The 23,224-nt window shown below is 32.7% G+C and overlaps 1 protein-coding gene across 1 annotated transcript in view; it reads right to left on the reverse strand.

Moving 5' to 3' along the window:
- Positions 1–23,224, reverse strand: part of GABRG1 (gamma-aminobutyric acid type A receptor subunit gamma1) — a 71,486-nt gene that overhangs the window by 35,267 nt on the left and 12,995 nt on the right. Inside the window, exons 2-3 of the mRNA XM_058546381.1 lie at positions 20,321–20,469; positions 3,242–3,309 (exon numbers count right to left, since the gene is read on the reverse strand). Coding sequence (XP_058402364.1) covers positions 3,242–3,309; positions 20,321–20,469 — 217 coding nt within the window. The remainder of the gene's footprint in view (positions 1–3,241; positions 3,310–20,320; positions 20,470–23,224) is intronic.

Here is a 23,224-nt window from a genome sequence, read left to right on the forward strand (position 1 = left end):
TAATAGCAATTGCATTTAATTAGCTTTTTAAAAACTATCACTGTCTAAGGTTACAAGTGTGTAGCTTGTCCCACGGGGAAAACTAAATCTTTAATACCATGAAACTTTTATACAGGAAGATCATCACAGAAGCCTCTTGGTGGTTATTCTTGTCAAAGCATTTCTGGAATACTAATTCAACTTTGAGTCCTACTTGTCTTTATTTTAATGACCACATATTTTTCTTTCATGAATTCATTCAAATTGAAAACAAAAGCCCCAAACAAAAAATATACAGTTCAGGAAAATGTAGACTTCCATATGCTCAAACAGGCTTATCTTCTCTAAACATCGGTTAATTAGAGTGAACACTGCAAGATTCTCCTAAAGAGAAAATTAACATTTTAGTAATGCATTACTTTATGAACTCCCATATTTGCATAATGTTAAATTAAATACAAACAGGTTTATAGAATATTTTATCTTTAAAAAAAATCAAAATGTTGTATAGGAATTCATTTGAGGTAGAAGTAGTAGCAAAAAATTCTTTGCAACTCTCTTTCCTTGGCTTCTTTTCCATTGCTTTATCTTCACTTTCTTGCCAACATTGCTGTTGCACTTACTACCTGAGCTTCATCGTTCAGTTCCTCAGATGTATGTGTTCCCTAAGGTTGATATTCGTTCCTTTTTCCCTCTCTCTATACTTTAAGACTGTTTTTCCCATTTCTCAGAGGTCTAGCTAATTCTTGACAAGTATTTGTTCCAGTCCTAACTTTCTCCTTAGAGTTAGCTCCTAATTTCAGGCTGTCAGATTCAACTTATCCACAGTCAGTTCATAGTCCCTTGCATTAAGGTGACAAAGATGTCCCTTATAGTGTGGCAAAAATGCTGTCAGTACAGTAGTCAGTGTGGGCCATTGTGAAAGCTAATGACAATCACGTGAACATCATATTGAGTAAGAGAAAAACTGAGCATGACTGTGATACTATAGGAATAAGCAGACCCAGGCAATTGTTAGGCATATAATAATGGTTATTCAGATATTCAGGTCAGTTAAGACTTCTAATAAAGAGACAATTTGACGGTCGTGATAATGAATAAATGAAGTGAGGGAAAAATCATCAAAGGGTTAGAAAATTATCTTTGGATGGTATTATGGGCTGAATTGTGTCTCCTCAAAATTCATATATTGAAACCCTAACCCCCCGGTACCTCAGAAGGGGACTGTATTTGGAGATAGGGCCTTTAAAGAGGTGATTAAGTTAAAGTGAGGCCATTTGGGTGGGCCCTAGCCCAATCTTACTGGTGTCCTTATAAGAAGAGAAAATTTCAATACACAAAGAGCACCAGGGGTGCATGTGCACAGAGGGAAGACCATGTGGGGACACAGCGAGAAAGCAGCCACCTGCAAGCCAAGAAGAGAGGCCTAAAAAGAAACCAAACTTGCCAACATCTTGATTTGGACTTCTAGCCTTCAGAGAAGTAAATTTCTGTTGTTTGAGTCACCAAATCTCTGGTACTTTGTTATGGTAGCCTGAGAAACTAATACAGATGACAAAATCAAAGGAGATAGAAATAATGCATTATTGAGCCCATTGAATGGGACCTAGTAGTTTGACTCACAGAAATGGGATTCTTAAGGTTTGGAAGAGAACATTTTTAATAATATCAATTGGTTACATTGGAGGTGTTAATTATGTCCTTCAAATAGTAGTAAAACATTATTTATTCTATGTATAAAAGATAAAGCCTAGATACCACACTTTATCGTTTCTCATATTCTCTCTCCTTCCCATATTTCTCTTATACTCTCTCTCTCTCCCCCTCTCTATCACCATACTCTTATCTCATTGTTTTCTAAGATAAGTTCCTCAAAATAGTAGTTCATAACATTAACTGCATTCCCACTTACTCCCTAACACCTTGAAATCAACACATGATTGCATGTCTTTCCATGCGGAACTCATATATGTCTTCAGGACTCTGTGACAAGAAGGTGGATATGAGACCAATTTTGAGGATGGAGGAGGGACATACAATTCAGCTGTTATTCCATTCCTACCTTCACCATTCCGTTGAATTTCATACAACCGAGATAACCAGTACCACCCAGACTAATGCAACAACCTCATAACTGGTCTCTCTAATCCCGGACTTTGATCCCTCTATCCATCTTCTATGCTATTATAAGAGTGATCTATACCAAGCCAGACCTGATGGCCTAGTGGTTAAAGTTAGGTGTGCTCCACTTTGGTGGCCTGGGTTCAGTTCCTGGGTGCAGAACCACACCACTCGTCTGTCAGTAGCCATGCTGTGGTGGCAGCTCACATGGAGGAACCAGAAGGACTTACAACTAGAATATATAGCTATGTACTGGGGCTTTGGGGAGAAAAAAGAGGAAGATTGGCAACTGACATTATCTCAGACCAAATCCTCCCCAGCAAAAAAAAAAAAAAAAGAGTGAATCTATTAAAAATATAAATCTGCCTATGACGCTCTCCTGATGAAAAGCATCCAGGCATTTCTCTATCCAAAGGGATACAATTCATACATAAGTTTCCTATTATGGCTCATAAGATCAGTTTTTTTGCTGAGGAAGATTCACCCTGAGCTAACATCCATGCCAATCTTCCTCTATTATGCATGTGGGTGCCATCACAGGATGGCCGCCAACAAGTGGTATAGGTCCACACCCAAGAACTGAACCCACCCTCAAAGTGGAGTGCATGGAACTTAACCACTAGGCCATGGAGCCAGCCCCTCACAAGACCATTCTTAATAAGGCCCTTAAATATCTTTTCAGCCTTAATTCCTTACTTTGTACTTCATGTTCCAGTGTCGTCAAATTACTAGAAGTTCTCCTGATCTTATCAAGACGTTTCATTCCTCTATGACTCTTGCATGCTCCTTCCTCTGCCAGTTAAGTCTCTTTCCTTCTCTGATTGACTGCTTTTTCCTCAGGCCTTCTGGTTATCTCCTACTAGATTTCTTCAGGATCCGCTCTTGATGGATCACGTGATAATTTTTTATGCTCCAGCATAGTTCCTAGCAAACATGGTGCATTGGAGTAACAGGCTACACATTCTTAGATATGGGGATATTTTAGCTCCAATCCTAATACCTGGAGCATAGTAAATGCACATGTTGCCCTAAACTCATTCAGAATTAGCTATCAGAAATTACTCAGGAATTCATTTGTATTACTGAGGTGTATACTCTAGAACTCTATGCAAGATAACTATTTTTAATATTTACTACTCACCATATTTATAGGATCAACTGGTCCAATGCTGTTTACATAAACATCAGTTTCAATCACTGTGGGCCTCACTGCAAAATACCAACACATAAAATGGTCAAAGATATGATCAGAGGTTGTGGTAAACAAATCTTAGTTTTAAACAAATATTTATAACTGATAATATTTTACTATTTCAATCATAAATCATTCCTCATTATAAAATGAAGAAGCATGGCCCATTACAAAAACACAAAAACTTTTTCAGTTTACAAATCAATACATTTTTGACTAAAATCATTCCAGTATATAACCTAAAAATGTTAAAACTATCTAAATCATCCATTAAAATTAAGAAAACTAATTCAATAAAAAATTACTGGATAATTTGCTCAACAATAGTCATAGAATTTTAGGACTGGATAGATTTCAGAGTCTAAATATTACACAGTCCTACTTAATGCATATCAGTGGTGTGCTGATAAATGTTTAACAACCTTGTTCTCAGACAGGGAGGGGAAAAAGCCCTGATTTGTAGCTTTTGTTGATTTCCATGTTGTAAATATTCCCACAATGGCTGATTTAAAGATACCAATATAAAGTCACTGAATACAGAGTTGGGACAAGGTATAATAAGGGGCTATTGTGAGCCAGCATAAACCAGTTCTAGCACACACTAGAACTTGAAGGATAGTTATGATGATTAAAGAAGACAATGTATATAGAGTATCTACCTCCAGGTCTGATTTTTACAAGGAGCTTCATAAATATTTGTTCACACCTCCTTCCTCCCTCATTAACAATATTCCTTTTGGTTGTTTATACTTGGCTCCATTGTAAGGTACATTTTTATCTAATTCTCAGAGTATATTGTATAGACGTCACTATGGATTACATCTATTATGTTTTGTACATAATCATTTGTGTTTTCCCAGTTACTCTTTAAATGGTATATACAGTATTTTTATATTTTATCAAAATGTGTAGCACAGGTCCAACTTTTTAAATGTTTATCAAATGATGTGTTTAATGAATGTCCACAATAGAGCCGTATTTGATTGTAATTTAGGCTTTCAACCTTTGTCATGTATTTTTGGCTTCCTATAATGAGATTTACCATAATAATGATAATTTATACACATAAGTTTTTTTGTTTGCCATAAAAAACATTTTCATGAAATTTCTTTTATTCCCCCTTGCTCACCAAAGAGGATATAAAGGGTTTATTTATTTATTTATTTGTGAGGAAGATTGGCCCTGAGCTGACATCCATGCCAATCTTCCTCTATTTTGTACATGGGACACCACCACAACATGGCTTGATGAGCAGTGTGTAGGTCCACGCCCAAGATCTGAACCCACCAACTCCAGGCCGCCGAAGTAGAGTGCGTGAACTTAACCACTATGTCACTGGGCTGGCCCCAAAGGGTTCATTTATTGATTCAGCAAATACCTGTCGAGGAATGTGTATAAAGGGTTACAAAGTAGAGGTGAAAGAAGGTGAAAAACATTCCAAGAAGAAAATCTGTCATATATCTCACAGAGATTTATATAGAAATAACGCAAATGAGATAAAGCAGAAAAACTACCTTCTAGATTAAAAGTTTCTCTACTAAAGTAGAATGTTTTTTAGTAATGTTTACTCAGTTCTCCTTTTTAAATTTCCCTATGTGGCCTAGTATTTATCACTCTTACAATTCAGATGCTATGCTCAACCTGGTAGGATGCATCTCCTTCCGGAATACATAGCTCAGTCTGCCTGTCTGAGTCTCTATGTGGCCCCAAGTCTCCCTGCCTTAGTACCTTCTAGTCTGGCAGAACCCCCAGTCTAGTAAGTTTCAATGGAAAACTTGAACCATTTTGAAAAACAGTGCCTATATAATTTTAAAACAATATTTATATTTACCCTTTGCAATAAAAAAAACTACACTTAAGAAAACAGTAATAACATTTACACAGTTTGTTTTTCCTCAAGTAAAGGTTTTATTACATGGTATACACGTTTTCTTAGCTAGTAAAATAAACAAGATTTGTTAGAAATAGTTTTAGTATGCAAAACTATAGGTTTCTAGACTTACACAATACAAGAAAATGTAATTCAATCTGATAGCCAACAATTAGGTTTCTTAAATAAAAGTAAATCATATGGTTTATAGAAGGTTTTGTAATTTAACTTAGGCTGATGCCTTCTAAGATGAGTGGCTTTAGCCCTTTGCCATTTATTTTTGACTAGCTATAAATTGTAACCAATAAATATCACATACTTAAGCTAATTATACTTACACTTACAGAATGGTTTTTATAAAAGCCAATTAATAGCAAGGCAACAGGTTTATTAGTCCCTTTGTAAGTATATTTATTGCCAGTTATAAGCAATTAATTGCAACATACCAGTCTTATTTAATTAGATTCTTTTCAGTTCATCTGATAAATCAACAAACACTGAGCATAGGCTCTTTATTGCACGATACTAAGGGCTGAATACTGTCTACTCCAAGAAGTAAATAATTTCTGAGGATATTTTTATATACAAGACATACTTTTCACATTTGCAGTGTAGAACGTTCTAGATATGAGTGATCTATCCTGGTTTCCGGGTATCAACATTTCCTTAGCCAATTATAAGACAGATATATGTATGTTAGAAAAATATTAACTCTGGCATTAGGACATGAGCCACACTTAGGTATTTCATGACCACCATAAATCAAATTCACCTGGAATGGGACAAAAGAAGAATCATATCAATGAGCCCAATGTAGAATGTTGCTATTGATAAAGAAGATATTCAATAAATAATGTGATAAATATATATTTGCAAACTCTGAATATTTTTTGAGTTATTTTGTACCCCATTTTATAACTTTGGGCTGTTAATATTTCATCAAATTCTTTAAACTTCAGCCCCAAAACACAAGGAATAATAAATCTGAAAGTGAACTAAAATATTTTAGATTAATTTTGAAACTACAGTTGGTGATTATATGCTTCTAAAGGTGTAGTAAAGAGGAAAACAACAGAAATTTGTAATTGTTCCTTAATAACGACTCATTACCACTTTTATTGATTCATACTATGAACAATACTTGCGGGTGAAATCACTTAAAATATAGGCTTCTTGGTAATTGAGTATGTACTCTTTCTTAGAACTATGATTTTCTCATTCCAAAGTTTGTTCAATTGCAGGATTTTAGAGATATTTAAAAAGGAAAACATTGTATTTCAATGCAAAAATAGAAAAATGAAACTAAAGGAAATTGTCCTTCCAGGCTTGTTAAATCATTTTTATAAAGTGGGCACAGACTGTATTTAACTTGTCAACACACACGGAGATCAAAGATCTCTTTTTTTGTGTGATAGTATAACAATGATTGAGAAAACCATGAACTACTACAGCAAATTAAATTTCTGATAGATGGAAGGCAGGTAAAAACAACACTGGATTATTTTTGCAAGGCCTCTTTCTGTGCCGTGATTCTAAGTACTTTGCTTTAAGTATCTCACCAGAATATAAGTAGATGAACTCCCAATGGGAGTGAGTATATAGAAAAATCAGATATTCTGGGTAACTTAAAGAAAAGGCAGAGAATAGAAAGAGGACGAAAATAAAATTTAAAAAGAAGAAAGCAGTGAGATCAATGACATTTCCACATTCAGTTTCCAGATAGTTAAAGCCAAACTGAAGAGTGCCAATACTAGAGAAGGGTAATCAGTTATTCATCTGAAGATATAATCTAAAAAATATTTTAAAAAAATTTTTTTTAATTTATTTTAAAAATATTTAAATTTAAAAAAGTATTTTCTCCATAATTGTTTCTAATCATTCTTTCTTGGAAGTCTATTCCAATCACTCTAAGACATCTTTAGCAGATTATGTAGATTTTTGGTCACTTTTCGATATTAAAATTAATTCAACTCCATTAAAAACTCTAATCCTGGGGCCAGTCCCATGGCTTGGCAGTTAAATGCGCGCGCTCCGCTGCTGGCGGCCCAGGTTCAGATCCCGGGCGCACACCGATGCACCGCTTCTCCGGCTATGCTGAGGCCGCGTCCCACACACAGCAACTAGAAGGATGTGCAGCTATGACATACAACTATCTACTGGGGCTTTGGGGGAAAAAAATAAATAAATAAAATTAAAAAAAAAAAGAAACAACAGGCAAAAGAAGTGTGGGGAAAAAAAAAAAACTCTAATCCTGGAGAATAAGTTTAACAGTCTTTTCTTGTTGCCCCAGAACAAGCATAAAAAAAGAAATAGCCCCACTAATCCTGATATTAAAGTGATAATATACAGATTTTGAAAGAGCTATGACTAATATGTTCTTATTGTCCTAGAACAGACAGCAGTGGTTCTCAACCCAAAGATGTCATATTTGGGTCCAGATACTTCTTCCCAGGCCTTACTAACAAGGAAATGTCAACTAACACTCACCATCTCCCTCCTTGGGACAAATAGATACTTTGATACATATGGATAAAAAGGTACATAAGCATAAATATGTACTTAAGACTGTGCTATCTAATACTTTAGCTGCTAGATACCAACACAGAAAGACAGAAAATATACTAACACAAATTTTGAACAGAAAAGAATGCCTACAAAGGTCACTTCAACAATTAAGTCATTTATTATGTACACTCTGAGATGAACAGATAAAATGCTACCGTGCATGGTACATATGACTACTTAAATTTAAATAAAAATTAATTAAATTAAAATAAAATAAAATAATTTTTCTTAGCCATACTAACCACATTTCAAATACTCAATAGCCAATAAACAATTTCAAGTATTCAATACTCATACAGATATATGACTATAATTTATACATAACATATATTATATTCTAAGTGTATATAATATATATTAAATATATATATTTAAATATTGAGAATGTCTTCTTAGGAGAATAGAAGACTGGTCTCTCATTCTATAGTTAAACAACTCTTTAGGCAGCAGACTTAGCAAGCTGCTCCTGCTCCTCTACCTGATCAAGGGAAAAGAAAGTTAAAAGGGGTGGTGGGATTTAAAGAAACAAAAGTAGTGGAGTATCTGGACACTTATTCTTTAGCACATCTAAGATATTTTATTTTCTTGTGGGTATAATTCATATCAAAAGAAAATAACTAGGCTAGAGGCGTTTCACCAGTTTTTTGACCCAAGAGAGTTGTGCACCAGCATCACATATCTCTGGACTAGATTGTTGATGAAAGGAGCCAAGGTAGATAGAAGATATAGAGAACTAGTCAGATTTCCCACATCAAGGATGTAAACAGTATAAAATGCCTGTGAACAAAACAACAAAAACCGTTTCTACCGAGCTACCCATAAAAGAGTCATTATTTATATGTCTGCCTCTCGAAGTACACCAAGGGCCAGTTGGTGTTAACCCAAAACAAAATAGAAACTCACAAGACAAAGGTTTCAGCTGTACCCAGTTAAATGACTACATAGACCATTCCTTCTCATATCTCCTGCTTGTTTCCATCACTAGGAACCTAGAAGAGTTAAACAAATGGAATAAAAAAGCAGATTACATCTCCTCCTCTCCTCACCCTAACAAGTCTATCTCTAGTAGCACTGGTCTACCTACCCCGGGAGAGGGATAACTTTAATTCTGTTTGGATATTAAATGTTTTGATTAGATTGAACTATTTAAATCACTGAAACAGCTTGGAAAGCCATAGATTCTACTGAGAAGATGTTAAGAAAAAGAAAAAGAAGATTCAACATAGAGTAGTTGAGGATTTACTAGAATTACAAAACCTTTTAATGTTAATTCCTCATTAAGTTTAGAATTCCTCAATAAGTTGAATATATAAGTTTTCATAGAATCAATGGAGAGAAAAAATATGAAAACAAATTTTGGACAGAAAGGAATGCCTACAAAGACCACCTCAACAATTAAGTCATTTATTATGTATACTCTGGGATTCAACATGAAATGCTACTATGCATAGAACAATTTAGGACATGTTTAATCTAATCTAATAAACCAAGTTGTAATGTCACAATGTATAAGGATTTGAAAGTTCGTAACTTGATCTGAAATAATGTATTGAATATATTAAATTCATGAAGTAGAGTAACTGTCAAAATACCTACATATGGAATTAAAAAGATCAGATACACTGGGTTCTATGCAGCAAATATTCATTAAGCAAATATTAAGTGAATGTAGCTTATGTTTCAGGCATTGTTTTAGCAGCTAGGAATACGGTGATTTTTACTTTCAGGGAATTTACATTATAGAAAGAAAATAGAGTGTCAAACAATAATAGTGAGGTATGATGAGTAAAATAGAAGTAAGATTTCTGCTTCTTCTTGTGATAAGTAATTGGTATCAACTTAGGCATCTCAATGAACACAACTATAAAATTGATTTAAAATTTAAAAAAATGGTCGAAAGGATCACACAGCAACTAAGACAGTCAGGATTTGGTGCAACAACTTCCTGGAAAGGATGGAAATGCAGTGATGTGAGCTCCCCATTATTCTTTGGCCACTTTTTCCCCTTGGTGCATTTGTTCTTTCACCGCACAGAAATAGTGACCAAACAAAACACGGAGGCTTAGAACTTGCAATTTTCTCATTGGGCTGGAGAGATAAAAACTGGAGTTAAGGGCTGTCAAGACAGCTAGGACTTCCTTTGAATAAAGGAAACCACTGAGAGTTTAATCAGACATTCTACATTCAACTTCCTCTCAAGGCCTTTACTAATTCCTAAATTGTGCATATGGACAGTGTGATGCTGAGAAACCAAATATAAATCGGTTGCTAAGCATCAATGATAGTATGTAGAGATTTCAGTTATTTCAGAAATGTCTAGGGCCACCAAGGAGAGGGGTTCCTATCAGGCTATCAGTTGAGACACTTCAAATGGCCATGCCCTAAGACAAAGGAAAGTTTTATAAAAGGAAATACATTGGTTTTGGCCAAATGAAGGTGAGTTTACTTACTGAACCTGACTACCAAAACAAAATTAAATCCACTCTGTAGGGAAATAACATCATCTAGAATCTCCATTATTTTTAATATACTCTACTGGCATTCAATAAAAAAAATCAACACAATTAAATGAAACAGAGGGAAATCACCTTAAACCAAGAGAAAAAATGAAGAAGAAAATTTTTTAAAAAGTCACACAACTAATCAAGATATTGTGGTTGTTATACACAGACGTTAAAATAACTATCATTACCGTGTCTAAGTAAATAGATGAAAAGGTGGCAAATTTGATAAAACATTTGAAATAAATTTAAAAATCAGGTGCAAACACTATAAGTGAGAATTATTAAACTGGAAAGAAGGTCAATAATAAAGAATAGATTGAAACACAAAGAGAGAAATACTGAAAGTTATAGAACAGTCTATGAGATTTAATGGACATGGTGAAAATGTCAAACATATCTGCAACTAGAGTCACAGAGAACTTGAGATAGAAAAAATGTTTAAAGAAATATTGGCCAAGAATTTTCCAAAAGCAATTAAAGATTTCAATACATAGATTCAAGAAGCTCTGTGAACTCCCCCAAATGCATAGCAAAAATGAAAAAAAGTCTAGGGTTGGTATCTAAAACTGCAGAAGACCAAAGACAAAGAAAATCTAAAAACAGTAATAGATAAAAGATATTTTACCTTTAACATATCAACATTAATGTTGAAAAGTGACTTTTCAACAGAGGTAATAGAAGTTGGAAGAAAATGGAGTGATGTTTATAAAGTTTGGAAAGGAAATAGCCATCCTGGGTTTTGTTATCCATCGAAAATACCATTCAAAAATGAAGACAAGGCAAAAATATTTTCATGTTAAAACTTAAATAATTTATTGCCATGAAACTTGCCCCAAAAGAAATGTGTTTCTAAATGGAAATATAGTATTGAAGAAAGGAAAGAATACCAGATGGGGTAATAAGTTAATTGTTTTTAAACACTTTGGAACAATAGTAATGGTGTCTTTTGGTATTTCAAAATATAGAATGAAAATGCATGGATATCATAGCAAAAAAAGGTCTAGGGTTTATGCAGTAAATGGCTTGTAACATCCTTGAACTGTGATAAAGTTACTGGTTTATGAATAAAGCTAATAAAGTAAGAATGCATAATTAAATCACTAAAAATGATAAATAATTGTGTATTTAATAATATAAATATAAAATAAAACTATAACGATGAATCTAAGAGAAAAAAGAATAGAGGAAAAATAAAATCTATATAGAACAGATTAAACAGATTAGAAAAACAAAACAAATATAAAAGCAGTAGATTTAAAGCAATATATACAATAATTACCTTAAGTAATTATTTAAAAAATAAAACCACTCCATTTAAAAGAAAAAGATTGTCAGACTTAATAATAAGAGAAATCCAAGTATTAACTACTATTAAAGAGAAAGTTATAATGATCCTAAATATGTATGTACCTAAAACAGTTTCAATATGTATAAAGCAAAAACCGACAGGAATTAAAAAAATAAATAAGTAAATAAATAAATGGTTGCAGTTACATATTTTTTAACATACCTCTTTCAGTATATATATAGATTATTTGAGCAACAAAAATAATAAAGTTAACTTGAGAATATTCTCTGAGCAAAATAGAATTAAGCTAGGTATCAATAACAAAGATATATCTAGAACAAGCCTAATTTTTTAAATTAAGCATTATTCATTTAATTAATCCATGTGTCCAAGAAGTAATTACAATGGAATAAATTGTATAAGGCAAAAGCAATGCTTAGAGGAGACTTATATACATTTCCTATGTCCTCATCTCCCAATACTTTCTCTAAAAAGTATAGAACAATGAAAAGGAAAAAATAGAAGCTCACAAAAACTATGCCCTCAGCACAGCTTGAAGACAGAGAATGCTCAAATTTCAAAACGACTGTTAAAGAAAAACAAACAGCAAAAACCACCAAATCCTAGCTAGAAATCTCTCAAGCTCTATCTCATCTCAGTTCTAATGCAAGACTTTGTGGTGAGCAAAGCAGACTAAGATAAACTGTGGGAAGAGAGAAGGGAGTAAGCTATCTAATGTAGATCTAAAAGGACAACTAGAGAGAATGAGTGTACCATAAATTTGAAAATATTTTAAAATGTGTCCTAGAACAAGAACAAGAACTAACAGGAAAGGGAGTTACAGGTATATGTGATGTGAAAGAGTAATCTTCAAAGTAATTAGTTTTGGAGCAGAGAAAAATGTCAAAAAGGAAAAGAGAAGAGAACTTTGGAAATTGGGTGGCAAAGGGAAGAAGAAGCAAGGGGAGAAATTTCATGCTTCTGCAAGAAAAGAGAGCCAATAAATTGAAAATCATACAATCCCTCCCCCAGCACAAAACAAATATATACCACTCGCAACAATAAATCCATCAAAGTAGCTGGGCTTTGCTATAATGACATAAGAGAACATCAATGAACTAAAAATCTTGAAAAACTCCCACAAACCACAAAAGAAATAGGAAAGAAGGAAAGAAGAGATTCATATAAAGCTGTTGCAGAAATAAGAAATCAAGATCCAACACAAATCAACTGTGGAAAATCCCCTCAAAAAAATTGTAAGACAATACTCCAAATAGTTAAATGTATTCAAAAAACCATTTGGGGATAAGAAAAATCCCCTTGAATCAGAAATTCAGAAACTAAGAAATGCCCTCCCCCCAATACACATATGAAAAAAACAAAAAGGAAGACATGACTAGAAAATTGATTGATCTTAGGAAAGAAATGGAAGAAAAACAAAACTACAAGAGGACCAAGAATAAATAAACTAAAAAAAATGGATAATAGGGAAAATAAATCAAGAGAATATAAATGAGATAAAGAGAGAATTCAGAGAGAAAGTTCCACAAATAGAAGGCAGGCAAAATATGATAAGCATACCTGGTAATTGCAACCCATGAAAAAGAAAACCAAAACAATGGAAGAGAACCAATATTCAACACTATAATGCAATTTTCAGAGATGAAAGAAAACCTGAAATTGCTTCTAAAAAGACATATCAGTTACCTGGAAAAAAGGTTACCCAAAATGAACAACTCTAAGACATAACATAGTAAAAGTGTTCAAGTAAAAGATAAAGAGAAATCCAAAAGGCCTCCAGGAAAAAAAGATGAAATAAATTACAAGAGCAAAAGAACTGGACTGGCATCAGATTTCTAAAAAATGATACACAAAGCAAGTCAACTTTGAAATAGCCTAACAAAAAAGAAAACTCAGTGAAAGAAAGCCCGAACCAAGGGTTTTATATCCAGCCAATCTGTCCTTTGAGCATCAAGTCAATGGAAAAAAAGTTTTCAACATATAAAAACCTCTTAAAAAACCTACTAGTATAGGAGATGACTGGGAAAACTTCAGCAAAAAAGACTTATGGTGAGCATTTTAAATATATTGATGCAGATGAAATAATAAAGCAAAGACTGAGACAAGGGAGTGAAACTAATTTACAACTGTTACATGCTCTTGCAAAGCAAAACATTGCTAACTGAAAATAACAGAGCAAAGGAGAGGGACAATAGGTAGGAGCTAAGTGATACCGATAACAACTGATAATCAAAAGAGCAAAAGCTTAAAAAAAAGGGACTAAGGCCATTAAGCAAATTAAAAATGTAAAAGTAAACTAGAACAAAAACAAAAAACTTCCAAAATACTAAAAGTATTACAGTTAAAGTACAACGAATCCATATCTCTTACAGAAACACAGCAAAGATAACTAAAATATTATGACAGAGTTGAGAACAAAGCTATCAGTCATATCTATAAATATAAGGGAATTAACTTATGTATTAAAAGAAAAAAATATTTTCATTTTGGCTTGCAAAGCAAGATCTAATGATATGCTGCGTACAGGAAACAGTTAAAGTGATTCAGAGAGGCAAAAATTAATGGGAAGGACAAAAAAATACCAGGCAAATGGAAACAATAAGAAAACAGAGGTGGCAATCCTGATAGCAGATGAAATATGACATAAGTAAAAAAGCTTTAAATTGACAAGTAAGTTCTCTGTTTTAATGTTTAAAGCCATAAGTCATTACGAAGATATAACACAAAACAGTTACACACCAAATAACAACGCTGCTACCTTTATAATGCAAAATCTACAGGAGAAGAAAGAAAACAGATAGTAAGACACTAAAAATTAAAAAGTGAAAAGAAATAATTAAATTCCCAGTTCAAAAACTACAAAAAGAATAAAAAAGTAAAACAAAATGAAATACAATAAAAGTTATAATAAAGACAAAGTGGAAAGTATGAGGTAGTTAATAAAAAAAGAGTAGGACATTAACAAATGTAAATCCTGGGTTTTGGGGAGGGATTAACAAAATATAAAAACAACTATCCGTAATTTTCTTGATCAAAAAAAGGAAGTAGTAATACAATATATAAAATAGGAAATAAAGAGGAAGTAAACATTGAAACAGAAGAAATTTTCTAAAATCCTAACAGGCTACTTTGAAGACTTCTTTGCAAAGACTCTGAAAACCTAGATAAAATGGGTATTTTTCCTGGGCAAATACAGATTACCAAAATTCACCCTGTTAGAGTAGAAAGCACAAACAGATCAATTTCCATAAGAAAACAAAGTAATTAACTACTCTCCAAAAGCATAGGACCTGGATAGTTTTACAATGGAATTCCACCAAATCTCCCCGAGCCAGATGATGCTAATGCTCAATGAATTTCTAGAACTTTGAGAATGAAGAAAAACTCTCTTTCATGAAACAAATATAAAAAGGATATTTAAAAAAGGTGAAGACAGTACTCAAAAATAAAATGGAAGATGAATATCACTCATGAATACCAATGCAAAATACTAAATAATATATTAGCAAACAAAATCCAACACCTCATTAAGTATATAGTATATCATGACCAAGAGGGCTTTATTCCAGGTCCAAATTGTTTCAATTAATATTATATACCATATTAATAGATCTAAGGAGGAAAAAACTCATAATTATTTCCAAAAAGGCTAAAAAAGCCTTTGACAAATTTCAACACCAATTCTTGACTTAAAAACAAAATCAAGAAAATTGAGGGATAATTTCTTAACTTGAACATACATATGAAGAATCACTAGAGTCATTTTCACTAAGATTTAGAATAAGGCAAAGTTACCCACTATCTCCACTATTATTCAATTATACTAGACATTTAGTGAATGCTATTAGATAAGAAACATCAATTAGCTACATATGCATTGGTAAAGAAAAAAAATAAAATCATTTCTTTGTATATGATATGATAGCATATTTTGAAAATTCAGATAATCAATGCTTAAACTAACAATAAAAAATCAGGAAGGTAGTAGGATACAAAATGAGCAATCATAAGTCAATAACATTGATATATAAAACCAATAATCAGAAGAAATTATGGTTGAGAAAATACCATTTACAGTAGAAAAAAATAAATACTTAAGATACAATTTAAGAAATATGAAAAATCTATATGAGTAAATCTTTAAATTATTCCCAAAAGATACAAAATAAACATGAAGAATGGGAAAGACAGCCCACATTCCCACAATAGATGACTCAATATTATAAAGATGTTAGTTCTCCCAAAGTTATATTACAAATTTAACACAATATCAATAAAAATATCAACAAGTCTTTTTTTTTGGAGCTAAACTTGTTGATAATAAAGCTCATGTATATTTTTTAAAAACATGCAAGAATAGTCAGCAAAACTGAAAAGAAAAAACAAAAGAAAATGAAAATATAAGGTGGAACTAGCCTTACAAGATATTAATACTAAATGTTTTAGTCTTAATATACTGTGGAATCTCTACTACCAATATATTGTGGTGGTAAATAAATAGAAAAACAGACGAGAGAATGGAACAGAATGGTCAGAAATAACCAAAATATATAAGAAAATGTAATAAATTATAAAGTTGACATCTCAAAGAACAGAGGCAAAAATTGACTTTTTAATAAATGATGCTGAGTCAACAGAAAAGCCATTCAAAAAAGATAAAAATTAGACTCATACTTCACACCATACACAGGAATGAACTCCAAATGGATGAGGGAATTAAATATAAAAAATAAAACCATACAAATTACTAGAAGTAAACTCAAAGTGGAATACAACCAGTAACACTTGAACAAAACTGAATTAAAAGTGAATATATAACCACACTGACAGGAGTAGAGAAGGAAATAACTAATCTAAGTAACTTTGGGCAACAGTATTTTGATGATATATTATAAAGCTCAAGACAAAAATAAATATACATAAATATTTTATTCTAGTTAATTTGTTTTCATAGATGTGTTAAAATTCTACAACTACTTTATGTATTTACTGCAATTGAACAAATAAGAAAATACATTATGGATAAATGAGAGCCAGGTGTCTTACTGTTGGAAAAAGTAGCTACAAATTAGAAAAAGGGGAAAGTCTAGAATGAACCCCATGGTGTTTGGATTGGAATCAGAGCTATCAGTTTGAACACCCAGTTTATAATACATGTACAAAGGGATAGATATAGAGATGCAGATGCCTGGAATATGTGTGTAGAACATATATTTCTACCATTATCCACTGAAAGAGTCAAGAAGTAATGACACTCACTATTAATGAATACACCCAGTGCCCAGATCTTAGTTTCTAAATACCACTCTACAAAAAGAGGAACCAGGGCTCCTAGGAGAAATGGTGAATTCCATTGCTGGATTAAGATGAGCCTGGAATATTTTATGTGCTTAAAAGTAAGGATATGGTCAGAAAATAATGAGGACGTGAAAAAACACAGAAGCCAAATTATAGGAGTTTCCAGTGGCCAGATTTCTATTTTACGCAACAAAATAAATAATTACAGTAATGAGTTATAAACTATAAAATAAAACGTATCTTTAAGTCTACACTGAGTAAATAAGTAAATGAATAGACAATAAATGGAGAAGTCACAGATCTTCCTTATGGTAGAAGTACAATTAATACATGTAGAAGAAATGATGATACTATTGAGTCAACATTTGGCAAACAGCACAGTAATACTGTTGCTGGTAAGGATTATTGATGCAGACTTGATTATGGACAAATGTATGCTGAGAAACATTTGCATAGTTTCTCCCCAGGACAGTAAGTCCTCACAATGTATTTATTAATCAAAAAGGGAAAAATAATAACTTTACAGTGGAGAAGCCTCGAAGAAACCACACCTAACCAAGTGATCAAAGTTAACATCATCAGTAATAAGATATATTAACATCACATACCTCCTGATAGAACACTCTGACAGGGTAAAATATCACTTCTCTGGTATTCTTGGCAAAAATGCATAAACTCAGCCTAACAATGAAAATATCAGACAAATTGAGGGGTATTCTACTAGCCAGGACTCTTTAAAATTATCAAGTTCATGAAACAAACAGAAAAACTGAGAAATTATACCAGATTGGAGGAGAATAAGGAGACATGAGAACAAAATGCAATGTATGACCTTCGTTGGGTTATGAACCAGAAAAAAAGGACACTAATGAGGCACCTGCCATAATCTGAATAAAGTTCACAGATTAGTTAATAGCATTGTATCAATATGAATGTCTTGATTGAGATAAGTGTTCTATGGTTATGTGAAATGTTAACATTAAGCTTAAAGGGTCTATGGGAATTCCACATATGGATACTATTTTATTAAGTCTAAGTTTTATTTTGAAATTAAACAACTAAAACAATCTAGGAAAACGGCAAATTTAATGCAAGGAAAATAGATTAACATAACAAACCAAGATTGTAAAACAACGAAATTTAAGATAATTTTTCGATGGAGAAAATTGACAAAGCCAAAATTTTATTTTGTGACAATATTAATAAAATTGAAAAAGTCTTTTGAGATTGATTCATAAATGAAAGAACAGATTACTAATATCAGGAATGGCAAAGGGGAAGAAACCCTCAGATCCTAAAATCATTAAAAATATCACAAAAGATACTGTGCAACAATTTAACAGTAGTAAATTTGAAAATTTAAATTTCTTAAAAAGTTCAACTTATAGCAACTGAATATTAAAGTAATTAAACTGTTGAAATTCTTCCCAAAAAGCAAACTCTAGGCCAACATCACTTTAGCAAATAATTCTTCCAAATATTTAAGGAAGAAATAGCATCCATTTTAGATAAACTCTTCCAGAGATGAAAAGAGATGGAAAGCATAATTCATTTGTCAATGCTAGCATGATCTTGATTCCAAAACTGAAAAAGACATTACAGAAAGTAAAATAACTGGCTAATGTCCTTCATGAACATAGATGCAAAATTTCAAAACAAAATATTATCAAATTGAGTCGAGTGGTATTTTTTAAAGGTTACCATATCACAACCAAGTGGCATTTATTACAGAAATGCAAATTTGGTTTAAGTTTATAAAATCAGTCAAAATTACTAATAGAACAAATGGTAAGTAGAATAAAGGGTAAAATACGATCAATATGGTTGTTTCAATAGATGCACAGAAATTATTTGAAACACTGGGGAGGAAAAAGGAACCCTAGCAAAATAACAAGAGAAAGGAAATAAAGAGTGTCTTAAAAAAAGAAGCCTACAGCAAATATCATAACTAATAGCGAAATATGGATTGCTATATCTGATGTCAGGAACAAGCCAAGACTATTGAAGCTTGTACTCTAGTCCTAGCCAGCGCAACATGGCATAAAAAAGTATATAATTTTGGAAATGAAGTACAATATTCATTATTTGCAAAATATGCTATTTGAAAGTAGTCATTATTTGTAATAGTCATTACTCTCTATCTTTGTAGAAAATCTAGAAGAATATAACAATAAATAATTGAAATTGGTAAACAAATTTAGCAAAGCTCCCGAGGACAGAGTAAATATGCAAAATATTTGTTTTCTCTCTATATACTGCTAATACAAAATTAGAAAATAAATTTTTAAAAAATCTATTTACACTTGAATCAAAAACTCCAGATACATAGAATTAAATCTAGTAAAATATACACAACACTTCTTCACAGGAAACATTAATTAAAAAATAAATATACAGAGCCAGCCCTGATGGCCTAGTGGTTAAAGTTCAGCGTACTCTGCTTAGGCAGCCTGGGTTGAGTTCCGGTCACGGAACCACACCACTCGTCTGTCAGTAGCCATGCTGTGGCGGTGGCTCACGTAGAGCTAGAAAGACTTATAACTAGAATATACAATTATATACTGGGGCTTTGGGGAGATAAATAAATAAATAGAGGATTATACCTTGCTCATGAATTTGGTGTTATAAAAATTCAGTATCACAAAAGTTTCAGTTTCCCTATATTGACCATAGATTAATGCAATTACAATAAAAATCTTTGCTGATTTATATTCTTTCGTTTTAAAGAGTCATGGGCGGGACTCAGAATTTAAATTGTTATAAAATTTATACGTAAATACAAAGGACTGAGAATAACAGTCTCGACAAAGAAGAACAAGTAGGATTACCACCACTAAATATACTATCAACGCTTATAATTGTACATTAACTAAAATAGTGTGGCATTGGCACAAAATTAGAACTCCTACTTATCTTTCAAATATTTTCTTTTATAAAATATCTCTCCGCTTTTCAGGCAGTTTTATCAAAACTTTGCTGTTGTATCCTTTGTTGTAGAAATTGTAAAATAATTACATCAAAAATGTTTATATGGGGGCCGGCCTGGTGGCGCAAGTGGTTAAGTGCGCGCGCTCCGCTGCGGCGGCGCGGGGTTCGCTGGTTCGGATCCCGGGCGCGCACCGACGCACTGCTTGGTAAGCCATGCTGTGGAGGCGTCCCATGTAAAGTGGAGGAAGATGGGCACAGATGTTAGCCCAGGGCCGTCTTCCTCGGCAAAAAAAAAAAAGAGGAGGATTGGCAGATGTTAGCTCAGGGCTGATCTCCTCCCAAAAAAAAAAAAAAAAAAAATGTTTATATGTCTTTCTTTGCACATCAGACTGTGACTTTCTCAAAGACAGCGCCATTCCAAGCAATAATTGTCAAACCCAGGAGTTTCTGACATACATCAGACACTCAAGGAACATGAGATATATGATTAAAATAACATCAGTAGACATGGTTTTCATAGTCACCAAAATCTCAGAATGATAATTCAAACTTACCTCCTATATCTGGGCGAAGTTTATTGTCATAGCCTCGAAGTAATGAGTTGAGAATTTGTGTTATATCTCCTTCATGAATCTTTGGTGCCAAGACCCAAGTTTTGTTCACTGTTAAATCCTCATCATCTTCATCATCTGCTTTATCAATGCTAAATAATTTAAAAAAAAAGTGGATGATAGAAAGTTCAACCAAATTTTGTATTTAAAAAAATAGTTTAAGATTATTATAATTAGTATAATATTTTTAGGGAGTAGTAGGAGTGAAAATAAAAACCATTAGAAACATCTTACATTAAGACTAATGCCTTCATCATATTAACTGTCCTTATATAATAATACTCAAAAATTAAGAATTCAGTATAAGAAATATAACACAATATTAAAATAATAAAATAAATCTTGGCTACTCCCACAAGTGTCATTAAAGGCCATAGAGATTACACACTGAAAATGTGTATGGTGCCCTAGATTTGTGCTGTACACAATCTGCACAAAGATGAATGAAGAAAGGTTTGACGAAAAAGGAAAAATTATTGAACACATCTATGCTTCTTCCTTTTAGGTCAGAAGAACCTATTCATCTTATTCCAAGAACTTTGTCAAAGATTGTCTTACCGTCAAAGCATGAATGAGTGACTCACTCTCCACATACACTTTTTTTGGAGGGGTGAATGACTATCAGATTTCAGGACTAGAAGTGAGTCTTTAGAGATCAAATAACCTACTGCTTTTACTTTGTAAATGAGAAAACTAAAGACAGTAGAGAACCAACCAAAGCACAAACTTTTTTATTAGCAAAACTGAGAATCAAATCCTGACTCCCCAGGTAATGCTCCTTGCTACACCTGTGTCTTTAACAGGCATAAAGATTTAACTTACTTCTGAATTGTGGTAAAAAATGCAGTAATATAGACATTCATCTACAATTCATCAACAGTAACAAATTACTCTTCCTTCATTACCCATAAGTAACCCCATCTTCATTTGAGTAAGGTCATCCTAGACTTAACACACCCTTCTTTAGTAATCTTAGTCTTCCAGTGAAAAAGGTTCAAAAGACCCTTTTTTACCACTTACATTGGTAAAATCAGGTGAATCTATAATATATTAGTTATTTACACATATTTCAGAGAGAGGCTTCCCTCCAGCAGTAAATATGCAAGTTTATATCTTTAGTAGATCTTTCTTCACTATCCATGCAGATCTCTTTTGCTTTGGACCTAAACAGTTTAGCTAACGCAGCTCCCATCCTCTTTATCTTTCTTTAAAAATTTTTATTCCAGTTTTCTTGAGGTGTAATTGACATAGAACATTGTATAAATTTAAGGTGTACAACATAATTTGATATATGTATATATAGTGAAATGATTACCACAATGTTTAGTTAACATCTACCCTCTTTATCAGTAATGAGTATAAATTAACATTGCAAATTAAAACTTAACCTTTAAAGTATTCATTACCTCATTTCATCTTCATAATAATTCTATTGATAGTTGTTATCAACAGATAATGGGATGCATTATTATTCTTAATATTTCTCCTTTCCTTTCTGTTAAGAGAATGTACTTTTCACTCCACTGACTTCTAATTTGGTCACGTGACCTGAAATGCTCTTTCCTGTAAGAGGATTATAAATCCTTGTCCTATTGAATTCAAGTGTGGTCCTGTGATTTGCTCTTGCTAATGGAATATATGTGACATGTGTCACTACTGAGCAGAAGATTTAATGTCGGTGCACACAGTTCACCATCTCTCTCTTGTCCTTCTGTCAGAACCAGCCATACTCAGACAGAGGCTACTCAATGACCTCACTCTCAAAGTGAAGGCAGCGTGGACAGAGTACAGTTGACCTACAATGTACATGTAGCCTGAGCGAGAAATAAACATTTAGTGTTGAAAGTCACTGAGATTTTGGGGGTAGTTTATTACCATAGTACACACCTTTTATCCCTATGTGAACTACTAGGGTATATTTAGTTAGATTTTTAATGAAGTGCTTATATATTAACTGTTTTGCTGTATTTAACTTCAAAAAGTATACACCACTGGTATAGTCATATGACTTCCTTTAAATAATTTCCTATTATTTTCTCTCAATAAAATATATGCATATATAACATTCACTCAGAAACTAAAACATTGAAAATATTGAAGTATTAAGAATCTCTGCTGATGTGTTCTCCAGGAAAGTTTTCTTATGTAATTAGAACAGCCGAGATATGTCAACAACCCAAATTTTAGGGCATCCATTTAGCTTTAAATCCCAGTTTTATAGAATGAAACATCTAGTGGATAGAGGCAGGCCATTGCACATATAAGCAGTTTATCTTTCTTTAAAATGTGACTAGTCAAATGGAAGTTCCCAGAAAAAATAAAGGTTTTTTTTCTAATTTTTGCTGTAGCAACATCCTGGTAATCCAAGAAACACGCTCATAGTGATTTATAGTCCCCTTTTCCCAGCTAGCTCAGAGGTAATATGAAAATCGGCCTCAATGATATTACAAAGCTATCTTTCCTCATTTTTGGCAATAACAGAAAGGAAACTTCATTATAGTTAATTTCTCTACATTTTCCTTCCAAGCTTTCTAAATTACTTTCAGAATATTCATTAATTACAGTGAATATCATATTGGTATTATTTGGGTGATTAAAAGTAATTGTCATAATTTTAAAAATAGGTCATATAACATAACTGATGTTTCAATATCTTTTGTAGGCTGGGAAGTTTTTGTAACATTTATATATGTTGAGTGACTATTCATTTGGGGAAAACAAGTAAGATTTTTTTTTACATAATACTCTGAGAATTTCTAGACTCATGCTCAAGTACTTCTTTTAAATAATTTGAATAAGCATAAATTTATCATTAGTGGAAATATATTTAGATTCCTGAATATATAA

Source organism: Diceros bicornis, chromosome 8, assembly GCF_020826845.1.
Source record: "Diceros bicornis minor isolate mBicDic1 chromosome 8, mDicBic1.mat.cur, whole genome shotgun sequence".
NCBI classification, from domain to species: domain Eukaryota; kingdom Metazoa; phylum Chordata; class Mammalia; order Perissodactyla; family Rhinocerotidae; genus Diceros; species Diceros bicornis.